The 20,486-nt window shown below is 40.1% G+C and overlaps 1 protein-coding gene across 1 annotated transcript in view; it reads right to left on the reverse strand.

The window, feature by feature from the left end:
• COL6A6 (collagen type VI alpha 6 chain) overlaps positions 1-12,236 on the reverse strand; it is a 122,616-nt gene extending 110,380 nt beyond the window's left edge. The window contains exon 1 of the mRNA XM_087430574.1: positions 12,089-12,236. Within this exon, the coding sequence (XP_087286700.1) occupies positions 12,089-12,198 (110 nt within the window). The 5' untranslated portion in view covers positions 12,199-12,236. The remainder of the gene's footprint in view (positions 1-12,088) is intronic.
• Between the last annotated feature and the right edge of the window lie 8,250 nt (positions 12,237-20,486).

A 20,486-nucleotide genomic window follows, 5' to 3' on the forward strand; every position in this document is an offset into this window, starting at 1 on the left:
ATAAATGTTTGAATTCATAATGACTGATGCTCCCTGATTTAAAAATTCTATTATAAAGACTCTATAGTAATTAAAACAGTATGGTATTGGCATAAACAGTATGATATTGGCATAAAAACAGACACATAGATAAATGGAACAAAATAGGGAGCCTAGAAATAAACCCATGCATATATGGTCAATTAATTTATCACAAAGGAGTCAAGAATATACAATAGGGAAAGGATAAAGTCTTTTCAATAAATGGTGTTGGGAAAACTGGACAGCTACATGCAAAAGGATGATAGTGGACTACTATCTTACACCATACACAAAAATTAACTCAAAATAGATTAAAGACTTGAACATAAAATAAAATTGTAAAACCCCTAGAAGAAAACATAGGTGGTAAGTTCCTTGACATAGGTCTTGGCATGATTTTTTAAATCTGACACCAAAAGTAAAAGCAACAAAAGCAAAAATAAACAAGTAGAACTACATCAAACTAAAAAGCTTCTGCACAGCAAAGGAAACTATTAACAAAATAAAAGGGCAACCTACTGAATGGGAGAAAATATTTGCAACTCTTAAACCTGATAAGGGGTAAATATCCAAAATATATTAAAAAAAAAACTCATAAGAAATTAGCAAAAAAAATCCAACTAAAAAATGGGCTGAATAGGTATTTTCCGAAAGAAGACATATAGACAGCCAACAGGTACATGAAAAGATGCTCAACATCATTAATCATCAGGGGAATGCAATTCAAAACCACAATCAGATATCACCTCACACCTGTTAGAATGGCTATTATCAAAAAGACAAGAAATAAGAAGTGTTGGCGATGACGGGGAGAAAAGGGATTCCTTGTACACTGTTGGTTGGAATGTAAACTAGTGCAGCCACTACGGAAAACAGTATAGAAGTTCCTCAAAAAATTAAAAGTAGAGCTACCATATGATCTAACAAGTCCGCTTCTTCTTAGCTGAAGAAAATGAAAATGCTAACCCTCAAAAATATATGCACCACCATGTTTATTGCAGCATTATTTACAACAGCCAAGATATGGACACAACCTAAGTGTCCATCAATGGGTGACTGGATAAAGAAATTTTGTATATATATACAACGGAATATTCAGAATAGAATAGTGTGCTCTGGGGACCAGAAGCATCAGCATCCCCTGGAGACTGTTAGACATGTGGACACTCACGCCCCACCTCAGACCTGCTGGGGACCATTTTTATAAGATATCTAGCTGATATGTATGCATAGGAAAGTTTGAAAACCACTGGACTAATGGACAGTATTTGTATAGTTTATGGAATATGATCTCAGGGAATTAAATTTACTCAATTAAAAAAAATGAAAGGAAACAAAGAATGAAATCTTGCCATTTGCAACAACATGGATGGATCTTGAGGGCATTATACTAAGTGAAATAAGTCAGAGAGAAAGACAAATACCATATGGTCTCTCTCATATGTGGAATCTGAAAAAAACAAAACAAAACAAACCAAGCTCATAGATACAGAAAACAGATTTGTGGTTGCCAGAGGTGTGGGGTGGAGGTTGGGAGAAATGGGTGTTATCTTTTAAGAATTTTAAAGACTAAAAAAAAAAAGACAACAGAAGGAAATAAAAAGTATAAATATTGGGAAAGAAGAAATCAATTATTTTTGTTCACAGATGACACAATCATCTATGTAGAAAATCTGAAAGAATTGACAAAATGCTCCTGAAACTAGTAAACAATTATAGCAAGATTGCAGGATACAAGGTTAATATACAAAAGTCAAGCTTTTCTATATACCAGCAATGAACAAGTGGAATTTGAAATTAAAAATACAATACCATTTACATTAGCACCCCCTAAAATCAAATAGTTATAAATCTAACAAAATATATACAAGATCTATATGAGGAAAACTACAAAACTCTGATGAAAGAAATTAAGGAACTAAATAAATGATGAGATATTCCATGTTGATGGATAGGAAGACTCAATATTGTCAAGATATCAGTTCCTAACTTGATCTATAGATTCAACACAATCCCAATCAAAATTCCAGCAAGTAATTTTGTGTATATTGACAAACTGATTCTAAAGTTTATATGGAGAGCCAAAAGACCCAGAATAGCCAACACAATTATTGAAGGAGAAGAACAAAGTTGGAGAACAGACACTATCTGACTTCAAGACTACAGTAATCAAGACAATGTGGTATTGGTGAAAGAGTAGATCCGTGGAACAGAACAGAGAGTCCAGAAATAGACCCACATAAATATAGTCAATTGATCTTTAAGAAATGAACAAAAGCAATACAATGGAGGAAAGACAAGCTTTTTAACAAATGGTGCTGAAACAACTGAACATTCACACGCAAAAAATATCTAGACACAGACCTTACGCCTTTCACAAAAAAGTAACTCAAAATGAATAACAAACCTAAATATAAAATACAAAACTATAAAACATTAGAAGACAACATAGAATAAAATCTCGATGACCTTGGGTTTGGCAATGACTTTTAGATACAACACCAAAGGCACAATCCATGAAAGAAATAATAGATAAGCTGGACCTCATTACCGTTAAAAACTTCCAATCTATGAACAACAATGTCAAGAGAATGAGAAGACAAGCCACAGACTGGTAGAAAATATTTATAAAAGATACATCTGAGAAAGGATTGTTATTCGAAATATACAAAGAACTCTTAAAACTTGACAATAAGAAAACAAACAGCCCGATTAAAAAATGGGCCAAAGACCTTAACAGGCACCTTAAAAAAGATTTACAGATGACAAATAAGCATAGGAAAAGATGTTCCACATTACATATCATCAGAGAATTGCAAATGAAAACGATTAGATACCCTACACATCTATTAGAATGGCCAAAATCCAAAACACTGACGACACCAAATGCTGGTGAGGATGTGGAACAGCAGGTGCTCTCACAAATTGCTGGTGGGAATGCAAAATGGCACATCCACTTTGGAAGACAGTTCGGTGGTTTCTGACAAAGCTAAACATATTCTTACTAAATGATCCAACAGTTGTGCTCTTTAGTATTTACCCAAAGGAGCTGAAAAGTTATGTCCACACAAAACCCTGCAAATGGATGTTTATAGCAGCTTTATTCATAATTGTCAAAACCTGGAAGCAACTAAGATGCCCTTCAGTAGCTGAGTAGATAAATAAACTGTGGGACATCCAGACAATAGAATATTATTCAGCACTAAAAAGAAATGAGCTATTAAGCCATGAAAAGATATGGAGGAAGCTTAAATGCATATTACTAACGGAATGAAGCCAATCTGAAAAGGCTTACATGCTGTATGATACCAACTATATAACATTCTGGAAAAGGCAAAACCAGGGAGAGAGTAAAAAGATCAGTGGTTGCCAGGGGTGAGGGGGAAAGGAGGGATGAATAGGTAGAGGACAGATGAATTTTAGGGCAGTAAAACTACTCTGTATGATACTGTAATGGTGGATACATGTTATAAATTTATCCAAAGCCATAGAATGTACAACACCAAGAGTGAACGTAATGTAAACTACACTACGGACTTTGTGTGGTAATAATGCATCAATGTAGGTTCATCATGTACCACTCTGGTGAGGGATGTTGATAATGGGAGAGGCTATCTATGTGTGGGACAGAGGGCATATGGCAAATCTCTGTACCTCATGTACAATTTTGCTGTGACCCACTCTAAAAAATAAAGTCTATTAAAAAAAAAGCAAAAGAATAATAAACACAAGATCTAGGATAGTGGTTACATAGGATGTGGGAGGCAGGGGGATGGGATTGGGAGGGAACTCACTGTAGATATAAGTTATTGTTAATATTCTAGCGTTCATATGGGTAGAGTTTCATGGTTTTATTACATTAATTAAAAAAGCAAATAAATAAGTAGAAAGTCTTGCAAGGACCCGTGGATGAGAGTGTGTAATAAACTAAGGATTAGGATTAATCCAATTCCATGTACCTCAGATCTAATAAATGTATAGAAAAAGAATAACCAATTTTTTGATTAATTAAATACAGTTAGAGGAAACAAACAAAAAAAAAAACCGGAGAATTAAGCCAAGAGCCCAGTGACATGTTGAGGGCAGGTATGGAGCAGTTACAGGGAGAAATGTGTCCCCCTGAGACTGTCATCTGTGATAAGTTTTGTATTAGTAGGATGGGAAACAGGGAAGCAAGACCAAAAAACTTTCCCCAAGTTCATAACCCCCCCTGGAATCCTGAAGAACCCAATTAAAGGAACTCAAATAAAATTTCACCCATGATAAACCACTTAGCATAATCTTGATTCCAGTAGCAGACACCTCTAGCTATCCAACAAAAATTTGTGCTACCCCCACTACATTGCAGAGTTGTCACTGAGCAGTGGCTGCCAGCTGGGGACTACATGGCCCAGACCCACTTGCAATGGCTATAGGGTAGAGTTCTAGCCAGTGGAATGTGAGCAGAAGTGATAGCACCCACTTCTGGGCCTGGCCTTCTATCGCCCACAGGGCCCTCCTCCATCTCTTTGCGCCTTCCAGTTGCCTAGACTGGAGACAACCTCAAGAGCCAAATGTTGAAGATGGCAGAGCTACTCTCAACCTGGGGACCTGAATGACTGTGTGGAGAGGAGCTGCCCCATGAATGTGTCTATCCACCTACTTCTGTTAAATCAGTAATAATGTAACATACTATTGTGTTTTCCAGTATACATTTTTGGGTTTATTTGCTACAGCAGCAAGTGTCACCTAAACCAATTCAGCCTCCAATACCTGTGATGGTGGGAGAGCATGAAATAGTAGGGACAGGAAAGAAACTGTGATCAGCACATAGGAGCAGAACAAATTCCTGAGGCACAGGGGGAAGTTGCTTCACTGAAAATGACTTGGCAACTCCCAACGCTGAGGTCACACCTCAATTACACTCTGATCCAGCTGTAGGCTGTGTAGCCTAATAGTTGAACTCATAGGTTCTGGCATCAGGCTACCTGATTAAAAATCCTGTTTGTGTGGCCCGCTAACTGCATGACCAGGCAAGTAATTTAATCCCTTTGACCCTGTTTCTCATCCATCAAATGGTGTCAGTAACCACATCCTCTTCAAGGAATTGTTGTAGGGGTTAAATGAACTGATACATGTAAAGGAGTTGGCACAGCATCTGCTTTGCAGTGGATATTAAATAAATGTTAGCTGTTATTTTTATTCTTGTTATTGCCATCTTTACAATGGGACGGCTTGTGAGTAGAGCAATCTAGAAAAGACACTGGCTAAAAATATCCTGGAAAGCAACTTACTTCCTCTCCTAAAGTCTTTCTCCCATACATTTCCAAACCTTAACATTTGTTTTGGGTTGTATAGGTATAATGTTTGCTTAGGTTTAACATTTTGCACCTTTCCAAGTCCTTTCCTAGCCATTGTCTCCCTGAATCCTGATAGCACCCATGAGGTAGGTAGGAACTATTATTCCCATTTTACAAAGGAAACATCTGAGGCTTAGCAAGGTTGAGCATCTCCCCAGGTCACAGCCAGCTCCAGCGTTCAGAGTCCAGTACTTTTTCCATTACATTATATTGCTTTCCTTGAGGCAAAACCTTCCATGCTATCCAGTTCTCTGAGGATGAAGGAATTTTATCTAATGTGTTAGAATGTACCAGATAATCTATGTTTGTAATTATTTTTTACTGGAAATTATTTCCTTAAATTGTCTTCTTTCTCAGTGAATGAGTTATCAACTGCTGTGAATTTCTGCTGTTTATAGCTGATCCCATTAAGTCTGAATCGAGGCTCCTCATCGCCAAGTTGCTGTTTTTCTATTTGGCTAAAGCTACAAAAGGGCAGCCATACTGACACAATTCACAAAAGCCAACAATGACATCAGCTAGTCTGAGATCTGTCCAGCAATACCCAGAAGGAACAGAGAAGTAATGAAATATGTTGGGTCACTGATAAAATATTTATTCATTGCAGCTAAATCAAAAGCATACATGGCTTAGGATGGCAGGAAGAAAGTCTAACGGGTCCTTTTTAATATCCTGGCAGTTAAGCCCGAAGTAGACATTCAACACATATCTACTAATTGTCGACCTCCTACATTTCAGGTTTAGAAAAGCAAGAGGTAACTGACGAGATTCAGACACAGAGTAGCAGTCTAAAGTTGGCATGGATTTTCTCTATTAGCTTTGAAAAATATTCTGACCTTTCATTGAGCAAAGGAAAGAGTAACTCAGAAGATCCCTGATTTGACTGACTATAGTTGAGGGGAGGGTTCCCTGAATGAATAAGAAGAGCTAAACCAACTGAGCGCTTACTATGTGCCAGGCATTGTTCTAAGGGCTACACTTAATCCCCTCAACAACCCAAGGAGTATCAATAAATATTAGACTCGTTTTACAAACGAGATTGAATCAGAGGGTTAAGTAGCTTGCCAAAAGTCACACAGGAATTAACTGATAGAAGTGGAATCAACTAATCAATCAAATGTGAATATACTGTCCCCAACTGTGTTTGCCTATGTTGAGGGTACACTAAGTAATTAAAGAACAATTAATGGTTAAATTATGCACAATTGACTGTAGCTGCCATCTCAGTAAATGGTACCACTACTACAAGTTGCCCAGGCTAGAAGCATAGGGGTTATCACTGATTCCTCTCTTTCTTTCATGCCCATGAGCAAATATTGTTGGTTTTATTTTAAAAAGTAGATCTGAGATCCAGCCATTTCTCAATACTTTTTTTACTTCTATCTTAATCAAAGATACCATCTTCTCACCTGGATTTTAGTAAAAGCCTCCTAATTTGACTCCCTGCTGCCACCGTTGCTCAACTACAGATTCTTCTAAAATGCTTTAAACTAAAAAATAAGATCACACATCTAACTCAAAATTTCTTACCATGCCCATCAAGGCCCTACAGGGCCTGGCTCCTACTAATCCCCATCTCCTTCTTATCTCCCCCTCCCCCACACCACTCCAGTTTTGCTGATCTTGATTTTTCTTGAACAGGACAAGTTTGCTCTACCTCAGAACCTTTGCGTTTTCTGCTTCCTCACTTTGCTAAGATGTTTGTTTAAATAACATGTCCTCCTTAGACTTTTGATTAGCACCCTATTGAAAATAATTTCCCCTCGCGTGTCCCCCATCACATTATTGACTGTGGAAAATATAATAATTTGGGGTATTTTAAAATAAAATATAACTAAAATATTAGACAACAATAACACGGAAGATGGGAGGGGGATATTATTCAAGAAAAGCATAGCTATTTATTAAAATTAAACTCTGATAAAACAAAAGACCCTCCAAAAACAATATGTCAAAATACAAACCAAAATCATTATGACTTTGGAAGAAATTCTTAAGGAAGATACAATAAAGTACAGACCGTAAAGGAATGAATGTAAGTACATCAAAATGTTAAATGTTGACAAAAGACATCATAAATAAGAAAGAAGCAACTAGAGGGGCCGGCCCGGTGGCGCAAGTGGTTAAGTGCACACGCAACGCTGCGGCGGCCCGGGGTTCGCGGGTTTGGATCCCCGGCGCGCACCGCCGCACCACTTGGCAAGCCATGCTCTGGCGGAGTCCCATATAAAGTGGAGGAAGATGGGCACGATGTTAGCCCAGGGCCAGTCTTCCATAGCAAAAAAAGAAGAGGATTGGCAGATGTTAGCACAGGGCTGATCTTCCTCACAAAAAAAAAAAAAAGAAAGAAACAAGCAACTAGACTAGAGGAACAACATATTTAACCAGCAAACGATTACTACCCAGAAATATTAAGTATTTCTACAAATCAATAAGAAACTACTAAACCCAATAGAAAAATGGACAATGGATATGAATAGGCAATTCACAGCAGAGGTAATCTGAATGGTCAATAGACACATGAAAAGATCCTTAACCTTATCAATAACAGGGAAATGCATATTAAAACAATAAGATTCCATTTCCCTCCTATTAGACTGGCAAAAAGTAGAGACTGACAATACCAAGGCCTGAGAAGGATGTAGGAAAATTACAGCTCATGTACATGGCTGGTGGGAATATAATTTGACACACTCACTTTAGAGAGCAATTTGGCATTATCTATTAAAATTAAAGATGATCCAGAAATTTCATTTAAAGTATATACCCTAGAGAAACTCTGGTACAAGTGCACAAGAAGACTTCTATGAACATTTGTAAAAATTGCAAATCATCTAAATGCTCGTGAAGAGGAAAAAGAATTAAACGGGTGCATACTCATACATGAAAATAGTATTGAAGCATTAAATGAACAGTTTAGCTCTACATGCTTTAATAGGAACAAATCTCAAAACACATTGAGAAAACTAGTTGTAGGTTGATATGACCTCACCGCAGCAGGGCTCCCATCCCTGGATGAGAGGATGAGGGAAGATGTCCCAGAAGAAGTATAATGTCATCCATGTAAAACTATTAAAACATATCAAAATATTTTTTAAGCATATGTATGTGAAAGCAAACCTGGGAATAACATGAATTAACTGAAGAACAGTGGTCCCCTCTGGAAGGCAAAATGGAAAACAGGATCAGGGCGGGGGACGAAGGGGACTTCAACCCTATCTGGAATATTTTATTTCTTTAAAAAAGTCTGAAACAAACATTGCAAGATGTTAGTATTAAATCTGGCTGGGGGGTATTTGTTACATTATTCTTTGTAGTTTTCTGTATATTTCAAAGAAACCATGAATAAGGGAAGAAAAAAGAGTGTTAAATGATGTATTGCCGGAAGTAAGAAGGAGCCAACAGAAGCTCTTGAAAAGAGAGTGTTCATGTCTTATGAAAACCAATCTGGTAAGGAAACAAATTAAGTATCCCCAAATAGTGAATAAATGAATTTCTATTTTCATTTCAATATATCTTGCCTTTAAAAAAAATTCCTGAGGTGTAAGGATACAAAAGCATCATTGACAGAGACAAGAAACTGCACTTAGAAATACGGTAGATTAAATATGGCCATGAATTCTTTGTTACTGCTTCCATTGAGACGGGGGTCTAATTTCCCTCCCCTTGAACCTGGATTGGCCTTATGACTTAATCAATAGAATACGGCAGAAGTGATGTCTTGAGACTTTCAATACCATGTCATAAGAAGCTTTGTAGCTTCCACCCAGGCTCGTAGAGCTATTGGAGCGTGAGAAGCAGCAGCCAGCCAATCGCCATGTAATAGATTCCACTATTCTGGAACCACCATGTTGTAAAGAAACCCTAGCTAGCCCCATGGAAGGGCTACGCGGAAAAAAGACAGAGATGTCTGACCAGCCCTCAGACAATCCAGTCATCCCAGCCCAGATGCCAGACGTGATTGAAAAAGCTTTCTGATGACTCCAGCCACAGCCACCATCTGATGATCAAGACCGTGAGCAAGAACTGCCCAGGAGACCCCAGTCAACCCACGGAACCATGAGAGAGAAATTGTTTTTAGGCCACTGTGTTTTGGAATGGTTTGTTTTGCAAAATTAGACAACTGGTACAGGAGGGAAGATCCAGACTTCATATTTTTGAAATTCTGAGTTTGAGGCGTCCACATGTCATGGAAGTAGAGACACCCTGCAGGCAGATGGACACGTAGTATCAGAGCCCTAGTGAGTCATCATCACACTCGTGAGTGTAGCCACCTGCTTTGGCCAAACAGTGCACCAGCCCCTGGGATTACAAAATCCAGTAAACACAGCCCTCAGCCGCATGAACTCACAGTCTGATGGGGGGTGGGGGTGGGGCGGGAGGTAGATCTGTGCTATGGTGCAGTTGGGCTGTAGGAAATCAGAAAAGAAGCATCTCGATGCCTGGGCGGCGGGGGGTGGGGGTGGGAGTGGGGGGTGGCGGGGGGGGGGTTGGTGAGGGATACAGAGATGATTTTTCTGGAAGAGGACTGCTTCAGCCAGTTCTGAAGGACAAATACTTGGCCTCAAGCATGGGTGCTCCCTAAGGAAATAAAAGACGTAGACAATGAGAATAAGTAGAATTATGGATGAGGGCCATCATTTCCAGGAACTTGAAATCAATAACTAGGCAAATTGCATTGCCTTGGCAGCTGCCCCATTAGGTAATTTATATAATAATCTCAGAAGGACACAGAAAGGACGCCGCCTACATTACTTTAAAAGCTATCAGAAGAAGAAAATAAATTAAAACAAAATGCAAACTATGATATGCAAATTCATGTATTTGTTTGTTCATTTAGCATTTTCCAAGGTCATATTTCATCCTAAACTCCCCTGTACTGGCTCTTCTCTTAACAAAAAATAGAAAAGCCACAGTTTTGCTTTTGGCGGGAAAAATCCTATATTTTTATAGTTTAACAAGTGCTTGTACTTCATAACCACTCTATCAAATAGACTCCACCATTTCCATTTTGTAGATACTAATACTGAAACTCAGGAAGAATGAATGACTATCCCAAGCTCACAAGCTGGCAAACGGCAGGATTTGGACTTGAATAAAATTATCTTCTCCTCTTATCAGGGCTGCCCCTTCCTTCGAGGAGGTTCAGCGGAAGTGGGCCAAGTACCTGTATGTGAATCTATGAAAAGACTGTTGGAAAACAGTGTCATCAAGCGAAATGTGCACAAGGAAAGACAGGCATAGAGGTGGGATCTGAAAGAGGAGGGAGGGCCATTAGGGCCACCTTCGGCGGGGCTGGGTTTTGAGCCGGATTTTGTGGAAACTGACAAACTCGTTTTGATGGGGGAAGGGAAGAGTGTGTGAGCTCCACGGGCTGCAGGGCAGCCCCTGGTTTAATGGGGGTGAACCAGGGAGAAATGGCCCCTGCATTTTCATAATTATTTATACCCATGGCTTACAACTAGGGGAGATTTTTGTCTCCAGGGAACATTTGACAATGTCTGGGGAGACTTTTCCTTTTACTGCCGGGGGAAGGGGGTCAGTGCTACTGGCATCTAGTCAGTGGAGGCCAGGGATGCTGCTAAACATCCTGCAATACACAAGACAGTTCTCCATAACAAAGAATTATCTAGCTCAAAATGTCAATAGTAAGGAAACTATATAGGTTGAGAAATGCTGATGTACACATATTTAACACATTGTATTAGGGGCCTCAAGAGAAATAGAACCAATAGGGTGTGTATGTATATATATCTGCTATGTATAGAGACTATATCTAGATCTGTATCTGTATAGCTGTATCAAGCGGGAGCTTTAAGAAATTGGCTCGTGTGATTGTGGGGACTGGCAAGTCTGAAATGTGCAGGGCAGGCTGGAAATTCCAACAGGAGTTGGCATTGCAGTTTTGAGGCTGAAGGCAGTCTTCTCTGGAAACTTGGGAGACTTCAGTCTTCTCAAAGTTGTCAACTGATCAGATGTGGCTCACCCACATTATGGAGAGTGATCTGCTTTACTCAGAATTTACTGATTTAAATGTTAGTCACTTCTTAAAAACCCTTTCAGAGCAACTTCTAGATTGGTGTTTGACCAAATAACTGGGCACCATAGTCTAGCCAAGTTGGCATGTAAAATTAACCATCACACACATTCAACTTTCAAAACCCTGTGAGGCAAAGATTTTACCCTCATTTTAAAGATAAAGGAAGTAGGAGAGATGGGTCAAGATGGCAGCGCAGGCAGACTCTGAACTCACCTCCTCCCGTGGACACAGCCAATTTACAACTACTCGTGGAAAAATTACCCCGAGACAAAACTGAAAACTGGATATGAGGAACTTATGCAACAACAGACAATCTTAACTGAGGTAGAAGAGGCAGAGAAACTCCCTTCTGGAGAGAAAAAACGCCGCCTTCACAAGCCACAGCGCCTCATGGCCGCCCGCCCGGGAGCAGCGCACAGGTACGCAGCCCTTCCTGGAGGCGCGGGGTCCTGAGCCGGGGAGTGCCCCCGCTGTGGGCATTTTGTGGACCCAGCACAATCGAGACCAGCGGCATAATATCTGACTGTGCCTGCTACTAAAGCATTGGGGAGCACCCCCAGAAAAGCTGGTTCACAAAGAAACTAAAACCGGCTCTTAAAGGGCCCGCACGCAAACTCACCCGTTTCAGAAAGCAACCTAAAAAAACCAGAAAGAAAGGTGCACAGTGCTGTGGTGAAAAGACACTCACCTAATAGGCCCTGAGTGCATCTTGGTGAGAGGTGAGACCTCTCCAGGGACTGGGACATTGGCGGCGGCCATTGTTGTGGCCTGGTGTGGGCGTGCTGACACAGACGCCATTGGAGTTCTCCCTGAGGCCTGCTAGCCCAGGGTCTGCCCCACCTGCTACAGCACCGATTTAATCCAGCTCAGTCAGGGCAGGCAGCCCACCCTAGAGACTGGCCCCACCCAACAACAAGCCCTCAGGCAACTTGTGGGCCTGCATAGATTGGTGACTGGATTCTCTGCAGCCTGACAACTGAGCCGACTTCAGTGGGGCAGGGAGTGCACAAGGAGCGGGTGGAGAGTGTGGGGCATCTGTGGAGTGTGTGGGGCTCCCGCCATGGAGAGACTGGGTCCGCTTCGGAAGGTCGGGGCACGCACACGGGGCAGGACTGTGTTGACTGTGTGTGTGGACCTGTGGGTGGCAGGGCTTGTCAGCTGCAGAAGACGTGTGCTTCTCAAAGACCCACATAGGGGGTTTGCCCCACCTTCAAAAGCCTGAAACAATTGGGTGCTCCCATGCCTGAGGCCAGCCCCACCCAGCTGCAACCCTCAGAGAACTGACAAGAGACCTAAAGGCTGGAGGCTTATAGCAATTGTAAGGCCCTGAGCCTAACAACCTGCCATGCTGGGGGCCTACTCACTTAAAAGAAATACTGCAACACAAATGTGTTAATAGAACTTGCAGCCAACTGTGCTGGAGCTCCCCACACCTGATAAGGAGACTGAAGGGCCCACAACAACTACAAGCAGCTGAGCATTACAACAGCTGCCCAGGAGCATAACTCGGCCTCTCTGGGCGCCTACAGGGAAAGCAAACAGGCCACAACAGAAGGACACACGTAGCCCACATAGGGGTCACCCCTGGAACATTGAGAACTGAGGGAAGCACACAGCAGGCCTCCTAAGCCATCACTTACATAAGGTCACCTATCCAAGAGCAGGAGATGTAGCTGACCTACCTAATACGTAGACACAAGCACAGGGAAAGAGGCAAAATGAGGAGGCAAAGGAATACATTCCAAGTAAGGGAACAGGACAAAACCCCAGAAAAGGAACTAAGTGAAACAGAAATGAGCAACCTACCCGACAGAGAGTTCAAACTAAGAGTGTTAAGGATGCTCACTGATCTGGGGAGAAGAATAGATGAACTCAGTGAGGATGTCAACAAAGAAATGGAAGATATAAAAAAGAACCAATCAGAAATGAAGAATACAATACTGGAAATGAAAAATTCACTAGAGGGACTCAAAAGCAGAGTAGAGGATACAGAAGAACGGATCTGTGAGCTGGACGAAAGACTAGAAGAAATTACCCAAGGTGAACAGGTAAAAGAGAAAAGAATTAAAAAGAGTGAGGAAAGTCTAAGGGACCTCTGGGACAACATCAAACTCACTAACATCCGTGTTATAGGTGTCCCGGAAGGAGAAGAGCAAGACAAAAGGGCAGAGCATCTATTTCAAGAAATAATAGATGAAAACTTCCCTAACCTAAGGAAGGAAACAGACATCCAGGTACAGGAAGCACAGAGAGCCCCAAACAAGATAAACCCAAAGAGGCCCACACCAAGACACATCATAATCAAAATGTCCAGAATTAAAGATAAAGAGAGAATCCTAAAAGCCGCGAGAGAAAGTCAAGTTACATACAAAGGAAACCCCATAAGGCTATCAGCTGACTTCTCAGCAGAAACCTTACAGGCTAGAAGAGAATGGCATGATATATTTAAAGTGTAAAAGGAAAAAACTTACAGCCAAGAATACTCTACCCAGCAAGGTTATCATTCAAAATGGAAGGAGAGATCAAAATTTTCCCAGACAAGCAAAAATTAAAGGAGTTTGTCACCAAGAAACCAGTGCTACAAGAAATGTTAAAGGGACTGATTTAAGGGGAAAAGAGAAGACCACAAATAGGAAAAATTGTCTATTTCCATGATAAGAGGGTAATGGATACAAATGCACAAAAAAGAGGTTAGATATGATATCAAAAACATAAAAGGAAGGAGGAGGGGAGTTAAAGAGTAGAGCTTTCAGACAGAGGTCAAACTAAAGAGACCATCAATTCTGTATAGAAGAAGGAAGGAAGAGAGAAGGACTACTAAAACACTGAGAAAAAAAAAAGTTAAAAAATGGCAGTAAGTACATACTTATCAATAGCTACTTTAAACGTCAATGGACTAAATGCTCCAATTAAAAGGCATAGGGTGGCTGACTGGATAAAAAAACAAGACCCATATATATGCTGCATACAAGAGACACACTTCAGACATAAAGACACTCACAAACTGAAAGTGAAGGGATGGAAAAAGATACTCCACGCAAATGGCAATGAAAAGAAAGCTGGGGTAGCAGTACTCATATCAGACAAAATAGACTTTAAAACAAAAACTGCAAAAAGAGACAAAGAAGGTCATTACATAATGATCAAGGGAACAATCCAACAAGAGGATATAACACTTGTAAATATCTACGCACCCAATGTAGGTGCACCTAAATATATAAAGCAATTATTAACAGACATAAAAACAGAAATAGACAGTAACACAATAAGAGTAGGGGACTTTAACACTCCACTTACACCAATGGATAGATCATCCAAACAGAAGATCAATAAGGAAACATTGGCCTTAAATGATACACTAGAACAGATGGACCTAGTAGATATATACAGAGCATTCCATCCAAAAACCGAAGAATACACGTTCTTTTCAAATGCACATGGAACATTCTCCAGGATTGATCACATATTAGGCCACAAAACAAGTCTCCATAAATTTAAGAAGATTGAAATAATACCAAGCATCTTTTCTGACCACAATGGTATGAAACTAGAAATCAACTATAGGAAGAAAATCAGAAAAGCCACAAATACGTGGAGATTAAACAAAATGCTACTGAACAATGACTGGGTCAATGAAGAAATCAAAGAAGAAATCAAAAAATACCTGGAGACAAATGAAAATGAAAATACGACATGCCAGAATTTATGGGATACAGCAAAAGCGGTTCTAAGAGGGAAGTTTATAGCAATACAGGCCTATCTCAACAAACAAGAGAAATCTCAAATAAACAATCTAACAATGCACCTAAAGGAACTGGAAAAAGAAGAACAAACCAAGCCCAAAATCAGTAGAAGAAAAGAAAAAATAAAAATAAAAGCAGAAATAAATGAAATAGAGACCAAAAAAACAATAGAAAAAATTAATAAAACCAAGAGCTGGTTCTTTGAAAAGATAAACAAAATTGACAAACCTTTAGCTAGACTCACCAAGAAAAAAACAGAGAAGGCACAAATAAGTAAAATCAGAAATGAAAGAGGAGAAATTACAACAGACACCTCAGAAATACAAAAGATTATTAGAGAATACTATGAAAGCCTATATGCCAACCGATTCAACAATCTGGAAGAAATGGATAAATTCTTAGAATCATACAACCTTCCAAAACTGGATCAAGAAGAAGTACGGAATTTGAATAGACCAATCACCAGTAAGGAGATCGAAACAGTAATCACAAACCTCCCCAAAAATAAAAGTCCAGGACCAGACGGCTTCCCTGGTGAATTCTACCAAACATTCAAAGAAGACTTAATACCTATCCTTCTCAAACTCTTCCAAAAAATTGAGGAGGGGGGAAAGCTCGCTAACTCATTCTATGAAGCCGACATTACCCTGATACCAAAACCAGACAAGGACAACACGAAAAAAGAAAACTACAGGCCAATATCACTGATGAACATTGATGCAAAAATCCTCAACAAAATACTAGGAAATCGCATACAACAATACTTAAAAAGATTATACACCATGATCAAGTGGGATTTATTCCAGGGATGCAGGGATGGTTTAACATTCGCAAATCAATCAACGTGATACACCACATTAATAAAATGAAGAATAAAAATCACATGATCATCTCAGTAGATGCAGAGAAAGCATTTGACAAGATCCAGCATCCATTTATGATAAAAACTCTGAATAAAATGGGTATAGAAGGAAAGTACCTCAACATAACAAAGACCATATATGAGAAACCCACAGCTAATATCATCCTCAATGGTGAAAAACTGAAAGCTATCCCTCTAAGAACAGGAGCCAGACAAGGATGCCCACTGTCACCACTCCTATTTAACATAGTACTCGAAGTCCTAGCCAGAGCAATCAGGCAAGAGAAAGAAAGAAAACGCATCCAAATTGGAAAGGAAGAAGTGACACTGTCACTATTTGCAGATGACATGATTTTATATATAGAAAATCCTAAAGAATCCACCAGAAAACTTTTAGAAGTAATAAACGCATATGGTAAAGTTGCAGGATACAAAATCAACATACAAAAATCAGTTGCATTTCTATACACTAACAACGAAGTAGCAGAAAGAGAAATTAAGAATACCATCCCATTTACAATTGCAACAAAAAGAATAAAATACCTAGGAATAAACTTAACCAAAGAGGTGAAAGAGCTGTACACAGAAAACTATAAAACATTGGTGAAAGAAATTGAAGAAGACACAAAGAAATGGAAAGATATTCCGTGCTCTTGGATTGGAAGAATTAACATAGTTAAGATGTCCATACTTCCTAAAGCCGTCTATAGATTCAATGCAATCCCTATCAAAGTTCCAACAACATTTTTCACAGAAATAGAACAAAGAATCCTAAAATTTATTTGGAACAACAAAGACCCTGAATAAGTAAAGGAATCCTGAGAAAAAAGAACAAAGCTGGAGGTATCATACTCCCTGATTTCAAAATATACTACAAAGCTATAGTAACCAAAACAGCATGGTACTGGCACAAAAACAGACACACAGATCAATGGAATAGAATCGAAAGCCCAGAAATAAACCCACACATCTATGGACAGCTAATCTTTGACAAAGGAGCCAAGAACATACAATGGAGAAAAGAAAGTCTCTTCAACAAATGGTGTTGGGAAAACTGGACAGCCACATGCAAAAAAATGAAAGTAGACCCTTACCTTACACCATACACAAAAATTAACTCCAAATGGATTAAAGACTGGAATGTAAGACCTGAAACTATGAAACTTCTAGAAGAAAACATAGGCAGTACACTCTTTGACATCGGTCTTAGCAACATATTTTCAAGCACCATGTCTGACCAGGCAAGAGAAACAATAGAAAAAATAAACAAATGGGACTACATCGAACTAAAAAGCCTCTACACAGCAAAGGAAACCATCAACAAAACGAAAAGACAACCTAACAATTCGGAGAAGATATTTGCAAACCATACTTCTGATAAGGGCTTAATCTCCAAAATATACAAAGAACTCATGCATCTCAACAACAAAAAAACCAACAACCCAATTAAAAAATGGGCAAAAGACCTTAACAGACATTTCTCCAAAGAAGATATACAGATGGCCAACAGGCACATGAAAAGATGTTCAAAATCATTAACTATCAGGGAAATGCAAATCAAAACTACAATGAGATATCACCTCACGCCCGTCAGAATGGCTATAATTAACAAGACAGGAAACAACATGTGTTGGAGAGGATGTGGAGAGAAGGGAACTCTCATACACTGCTGGTGGGAGTGCAAACTGGTGCAGCCATTATGGAAAACAGTATGGAGATTCTTCAAAAAATCAAGGATAGAACTACCATATGATCCAGCTATTCCACTGCTGGGTATTTATCCAAAGAACTTGAAAACACCAATGCATAAAGATACATGCACCCCTGTGTTCGTTGCAGCATTATTCACAATAGCCAAGACTTGGAAGTAACCTAAGTGCCCATCAAGGGATGAATGGATAAAGAAGCTGTGGTATATATACACAATGGAATACTACTCAGCCATAAGAAACGATGAAATCCAGCCATTTGCGACAATATGGATGGACATTGAGGGTATTATGCAAAGTGAAATAAGTCAGAGGGAGAAGGTCAAATACCGTATGATTTCCTTCATTAAGTAGTAGATAACAACAACAATAAACAAACACATAGAGACAGAGATTGGATTTGTGGTTACCAGAGGGGAAGGGGGGAGGGAGGAGGGCGAAAGGGATAATTCGGCACAGGTGTGTGGTGATGGGTTGTAATTAGTATTTGGGTGGTGAACATGATGTAATCTATGCAGAAATAGAAGTATAATGATGTACACCTGAAATTTATACAATGTTATAAACCAATGTTACTGCAATAAACAAAAAATTTAAAAAAAAAAGATGAAGTAAAATTCAGTGAAGTTAATAAATTTTCCCATAGTTGCTCAGCTAATACTACTAACAGTTACCCTATTTTGAGTACTTCCTGCAAGCAGAGGCTGTGCTAACAGCTCTGTATTGTTAATCCAATTGAGGTAGCTACTATTATTTTTGTCATGTCCATTTTATAGATGAGAACACTGCGACACAGAAAGGCAATGTAGATTTCCCAGAGCCAAACAGTTTTTAACAGAGTTTCATAGGGCCAGGCTTTGAAACAATGCAGTTTGGCTCCAAAGCCCATACCCTAACCTGTGGTCCTCACACAGAGTCACTGGGAGGGCTAATTGAAAGAAATTCTTGGACCCTATCCCAGAGACTGAATCAGTAGGTCTGGGGTAACAATTTGTAACAATCCCCCAGGTGATGCTAATGTGACAGGCCTGGGGACCACACTTTGCCTGTAAATCACTGCACTGCGCTCTGCTTTAAGTAGCAATGAGCCGGGCTGGGCCAAAGTGCATTGTCGTTGTTAATGCCATCGAGTCCATTCCAACTCCTAGTGATCTGTATACAGCAGAGTGGAACCATGCCTATTCCTTTTGTCCCATCCTCTCATCTTCTGGTGCTGATTCAGACAACGCTCTGCTGCTATTCATAAGGTTTTGCCAAAGTGCGTGCATTCCACAAATATTCCTGAGCCCCTGTTATACGCCAGGTATGCTGGTTCTGGTCACCAATTCCAATGTGTGTGGGGGGGATTCCACAACTTCAGACAATTCTCTAATGCCAGCTGGGTGTCCTACAATTCAACTCAATTTTGACACTATCGATCTGGAGATAGCAACAGATCCCACAGGTTAAGGGCTCAGTCCCACAAGAACCCCACCCCCACTTCAGATGTCAATCACAAGTCCAGGTTGTCACCTGTGCTTCTGACTGAACGACTAAAAATCAGAGGTTCCCACAACCTTCTCCTAGGGTTAGATTAATTTGCTGTACCAGCTCACAGAACTCAGAGAAACATTTTACTTACTAGATTACTGACTTATTATAAAAGGATATAACTCAGGAACAGCCAGTTGGAGGAGATGCATAGGGCAAGGTATGGGGAAAGGATGAGAAACTTCCTTCCCCAGCATCTCTATGCATTCACCAACTTGGAAGCTCTCCAACCACCGTCCTTTTGGGTTTTTACAGAGGCATCATTATGTAGGCATAATTGATTAAATCACTGGCCATTGGTGATTGAGTCAACCTCCAGCCCCTCTAACCTAATAGAGGTTAGACTGAAAGTTCTGACCTCTATTCATGGTTGGTTCTCCTGGCAGCCAGCCCCCATCCTTAGGTGCTTTCCAAAATTCACCTCGTTAACATAAACCCAGCTGTGATGGGAAGGGGCTCATTATGAGTAACAAGACACCATTTCACCTTTATGGCTCTGAAGCGTTTTCAGGAACTGAAGAGACCAAATATCATAACAAAAGATGCTCCCGTTGTTCTTATTGCTTAGGAAATTCCAAGGGTTTTGGGAGCTGTTAACCAGGAACTGTGGACAAAGACCAAAATATATATTTATTATAAATCACAATATCACACCAGGTGCTAGAGATAAAATGATGACAAGGCAGTTATGGTCCCTGCCCTCATGACTGTTCCAGAGTCTGGAGGATAAGTCTGTGTAGACAGAAAAAGACCAGGCTCCCCCAAAAGATGGAGAACCTTACTAAGAGCAGGAGGTGTTCCCAACAAGGGCCCCTCCTCTGGGCGTGGGGTGAGGGAAGACACCCCAGAAGAAGCGGATGGCTAAACTGAGACCTGAGGGAGAAGCAGGAATTAGAAGGGGGATTCTAAGAAGGAGGCGAAGTGTGGCCAACGCAGGGAGACTAGCACGTACCTGTAGGGGCCCAGAGGTGAAGGAAGGGCTTGCACATTTGGGGAACCAAAGGCAGTTCAGCAAGCTAAGTCACGATATTTTGCCTGTATCTCCTTGGCATATCATCATACAACCTGTACAATGCATCTTCTGTGTCTCATTTTCCTCATCTGTATAATAGGGATGAAAATACCATATTTCCTGGATTTAAAGTGCACATTTACCCCCATTTTAACATTCATGAAATCAGGATGATTTGTACAGATCTATAGATTTGTACATTTCCTGCTGTCCCCCCCCGCCCCCGCTTC

This window comes from Ceratotherium simum, chromosome 5, assembly GCF_057802395.1.
Source record: "Ceratotherium simum simum isolate JZ-2026a chromosome 5, ASM5780239v1, whole genome shotgun sequence".
In the NCBI taxonomy this organism is placed as follows: domain Eukaryota; kingdom Metazoa; phylum Chordata; class Mammalia; order Perissodactyla; family Rhinocerotidae; genus Ceratotherium; species Ceratotherium simum.